This window comes from Engraulis encrasicolus, chromosome 8 (genome assembly GCF_034702125.1).
Source record: "Engraulis encrasicolus isolate BLACKSEA-1 chromosome 8, IST_EnEncr_1.0, whole genome shotgun sequence".
Taxonomy (NCBI): domain Eukaryota; kingdom Metazoa; phylum Chordata; class Actinopteri; order Clupeiformes; family Engraulidae; genus Engraulis; species Engraulis encrasicolus.
The window spans coordinates 15,959,087-15,963,531 of record NC_085864.1 but is presented as its reverse complement, the minus strand read 5'-3'; the positions used below and the strand labels follow the sequence as shown (position 1 = coordinate 15,963,531).

The window sequence follows — 4,445 nt, the reverse complement described above, 5'->3', positions numbered from 1 at the left end:
CTCCTCTCTCTACTCTCTATCCCTCTCCCTCTTCTCTCCTCCTCATCTCCCTCCCTCCTGTCCTCCTCTTCTCTCTTCTCCCCTCCCCTCCCCTACTCTCCTCCTCTTTCCGCCACAGGCTGCGGGCTGGAGTTCCTGCTGGTGCTGTGCGGCCTGGAGCTGTCGCGCTCGTGCCCACGCCACTGCATCTGCTACACGGGGCCCAGCACCGTCAGCTGCCAGTCGCACAACTTCCTGTCGGTGCCGGAGGGCATCCCGCCGCACAGCGAGCGCATCTTCCTGCAGAACAACAAGATCCACCGGCTGCTGCGCGGCCACTTCAGCCCCACCACTGTCACGCTGTGGATCTACTCAAACAACATCAGCTACATCGAGCCCAGCGCCTTCCACGGCTTCCACGCGCTGGAGGAGCTGGACCTGGGCGACAACCGGCACCTGCGGCAGCTGGACGCCGAGACCTTCCGGGGCCTGGGCAAGCTGCACGCGCTGCACCTGTACCGCTGCGGCCTGGACGTGCTGCCCACGGACCTTTTCAAGGGCCTGCGGAACCTGCAGTACCTCTACCTGCAGGTGAGGGGAGTGCCAATGGCTGACCGATGTGCTGTTTGTTCAGATGGAATAGCCCCGGCTAATGTTATCATTTTCTGCTAGCGTAATGATTGGGAATTATTACATTGGTGGGAAAGTTGAGAAGTGTTATATTCTATCCCATCAATGTAATCCCATCAATAATCCCATAATTCAACGAAAGTAGATATTCGAGTTTTATTTTGTATTGAAGGGTCCAAAACAATTCAGGATTTCAATGTTCACAAAGACATTCTCAATTCCTAGCGGTCAAATTTAACAAATAATATATACATAGTTTTGAACAATAATACAAGGGGGTTCCTTCAATATCTACTTTCAACATGTTCTGTGCTGTTCTGTGCTTTCAACATGTTCTGTACATGCTATTACATTGATAGGACATAATGTGACAAAATGTTCTGTTCAAAACCTCTCAACCTTCCCACAGACGTAATAATTCCCTGCCAACATAATAACTGCACACTTGTGTTATTACATTGGTGGGAAGTTACTATGTTAAAGGCCAATTCCATCCTTCCTTGCAAGTTTAGGCATTTATTTCATTTTATTGTATTGTATACTGTACATATACAATTACATAACATCAGTCTTGTGCAAGAGAAGATGTATTGAGCAGTATCTCTACCTGCAGGTCAGAATAGTATGTCAGAGTTTCGAGTTGGAAATGGAAAGTATTTAGATGGATTACACCGCACTCGCGACTAAAAGGTGCTACTCATGACTAAAATGTGGCAAGCTTTGAGTCAAATACTTTCTTCATCTTTCAATACAAAGGGACCGTGTACAATTAATGTTCATCTTGTGCTATGAAGCAGTGATTCTCAACTGGTGGGTCGGGACCCAAAAGTGGGTCGCGGAGGGTTCCTGGGTGGGTCGCGGAGCTGTGATGCAATGCACTAAAAATGACTATGATGTTGAAGACAGAGTGAAACATGGTTAATAGGCCTTTTCCTCTCCACTACTTCATAAGACACATTGTATATCAGCATACAATGCAAATAATAATGCATATTATGAAATGCATGATAATATTTTGTATTATTATTGGAAGAATCTGACGGTGCGACACGCAGTTTGGGTCACAACGTATTGACCACGTCGAATTGTGGGTCACAAGACTATTCCAGTTGAGAACCACTGTTATAAAATATGTCCTCTATCAGGTTGTTAGCTGAGCATGCTAACCCACTCCTCAGTCCTTCCATTTCACCCCCCCCCTTTCTCTCCTTCTTATCTCACCCCTCCTGTGCTGTAAGTTGCTTTGGATAAAAGCATCTACTGAGTGTAGTACAGTGTTGTATAGTTTAGTGTAGTGTCTGGCCCGATGCTCTCTCTCTCTCTCTCTCACACACACCCCTCCCTCTCTCTCTCTCTCTCTCTCTCTCTCTCTCTCTCTCTCTCTCTCTCTCTCTCTCTCTCTCTCACACACACCCCTCCCTCTCTCCCTCTTTCATTCCCCATGTCTCATTTCTGGAGCTCTCAGATCTTTACCTGGGGGTCAGGCTGTCTAGTCTAGACTACCCAGTTCTCCCCATTGTCTCTTCTCTCTCTTTTTCTCTCCTCTTTCATCTGTCGTTTTTCTTACTCATTCTCTCTTTCAACTAATTCAGCCCCCCCTCCAGCTTTCTCTGTGCCTCTTATCATACTGAAGCGGATTGAGCATGATGTGCTGCATAACTGTAACTCTCGAGAGTCACGAGAGTTCAATGACGGCCTTGAACGCCGAGGCTCATATTGGCCGAATAAAAAATCCTCCATTGTTATTTCATTGCCTAATAAAATCTCCCATTAAGGCTTGGGACACGGTCCCGTTTGTGTCGTTGAGATGAACGATCTTATTATCTCATGTTCTCCTTCTCTGTCTCTCTTTATCTCCTGAATCTTTTTCTTCCCACCCTCTCTCTCTCCCTTTATCTCTGTCTCCCCCTTTCATACTTTGTATCTGTCTCTCTCTCTCTCCATCTCTCTCTCTCTCCGTCCTCAGGACAACCACTTGGGGTTCCTGCAGGACGACATGTTCGTGGACCTCCACAACCTCAGCCACCTGTTCCTGCACGGCAACCGGCTGTGGCGGCTGCACCAGAACACCTTCCGGGGCCTGGGCGCGCTGGACCGCCTGCTGCTCCACCACAACCGGCTGGAGTGGGTGGACCAGCGGGCCTTCCACGACCTGCGGCGCCTCACCACCCTCTACCTGTTCAACAACTCGCTGCGGGAGCTGAGCGGCGAGTCGCTGACCCAGCTGCCCGCCTTGGAGTACCTGCGGCTCAACGACAACCCCTGGGAGTGCGACTGCAAGGCGATGTCGCTCTGGGACTGGCTGAAGAAGTTCCGGGGCTCCACGTCGGAGGTGGGCTGCGTGGCGCCGGCCAAGGCGGCGGGCAAGGACCTGAAGCAGCTGCACAAGGAGGACTTCCCCAACTGCTCCGGGTCCGAGTCGCTCAGCCAGGGCAACACCTGGACCGGGAGCAGCATCGGCAACAGCAAGGTGTCGCCCAAGAAGGAGCCCACGACGCCCCACGGAAGGCCCGACCACCACCACCGCCATGGAGGAGGAGGAGGAGGCGCAGGTGGAGGAGGGCTGCACCCCTCGCCGCCCTCCCCTTTACCCCACCCGCCCACCTCCATCAACGGAAGAGAGCAGCCCGGAGGTGGTGGTAGCCCTCCGCGGGCCAGCGGTGGTGGTGGAGGAGGAGGAGGAGGAGGAGGGGGCCGTTCGCGGAACTGCACCCGCCAGCGCACCAAGGGGGGCAAGGGCCGGGGGGGCCAGAACGAGGTGATGGTCGACAAGGAGTACGCCTCGCCCGACGGAGGGGGAGGGAAGGACGACCCCACCACCCCGGACGGCCACACGCCGCGGAGAAAGCACAAGTGCACCCCCCGGACCTCCATGCGGCCCCCCAGTGGGGTGCAGCTGCCCACTGACCGGGCGGCGGGGCCCCAGGCCTGGTCTCTGCTCCTCTGCTGCCTGCTGGCGGTGCTGACGCCCCTCGCCACAGAACTAGTCGTCCTGCGCTGACCTGGCCTGGCCTGATCTCCCCCCAACCCCACCCCCATTGCAGAACAGCACAGCGCAGCACACAGTATCATGGCCATAACGATGACAATGACAATGCAATCCTCCAACAAACCTGCTCTCTAAGCTCCGCCAGTGGAAGGCCTCTATGTGTGTGTGTGTGTGTGTGTGTGTGTGTGTGTGTGTGTGTGTGTGTTTGTGCGCGTGATAAGAAAAAGGACTTACTGTGGTTGCCTCTGTGTGTGTGTGTGTGTGTGTGTGTGTGTGTGTGTGTGTGTGTGTGTGTGTGTGTGTGTGTGTGTGTGTGTGTGTGTATGTGTGTGTGTGTGTGTGTGTGTGTGTGTGTGTGTGTGTGTGTGTGTGTGTGTGTGTGTGTGTGTGTGTGCACATGTGTGTGTGTGCGCATGTCTGCGGCATGTGTGTGTGTGTGTGCGTGTCTGTGCCCCTTGTGTGTGTAACTATACCATTGTGTGAGGAGCTTTTTGCCGTTTTTAGAACTCTGAACCCAGACCACCAGACCTATTACGAAACAACAACTGAGCATCCAATGTGAAAAGCCACTCGCACAGTATTGTGCGGGAATCATGCGGGAGCCTGAATAACATGGTGAAGAGCAGAAGGCAAGAGGAGCAGAGGGAGGCAGAACACACCATAACACCATGCTTGCACTGCCACCGTCGCCATTGCGGTTGATTTTCTCATTTCGTGTCGTCTGGTTTTATTCTCGTCCAGTTTCATGGTAGTCGTGCGTCATTAACTGTGACAGAAAGTAAGAGGACTTAAGAGAAGACAGAGACGAGGGGCAATCTCGGGATCATGATGGAGAAGAAGCTTTATG

General features: G+C 52.6%; 1 protein-coding gene across 1 annotated transcript in view; it reads left to right on the top strand.

Moving 5' to 3' along the window:
- The window catches only part of rtn4rl1b (reticulon 4 receptor-like 1b), a 271,253-nt gene extending 267,537 nt beyond the window's left edge, over positions 1 to 3,716 (top strand). The window contains exons 2-3 of the mRNA XM_063204337.1: positions 119 to 570; positions 2,576 to 3,716. Of these exons, the coding sequence (XP_063060407.1) occupies positions 119 to 570; positions 2,576 to 3,610 (1,487 nt within the window). The 3' untranslated portion in view covers positions 3,611 to 3,716. The remainder of the gene's footprint in view (positions 1 to 118; positions 571 to 2,575) is intronic.
- The last annotated feature ends 729 nt before the right edge of the window (positions 3,717 to 4,445 follow it).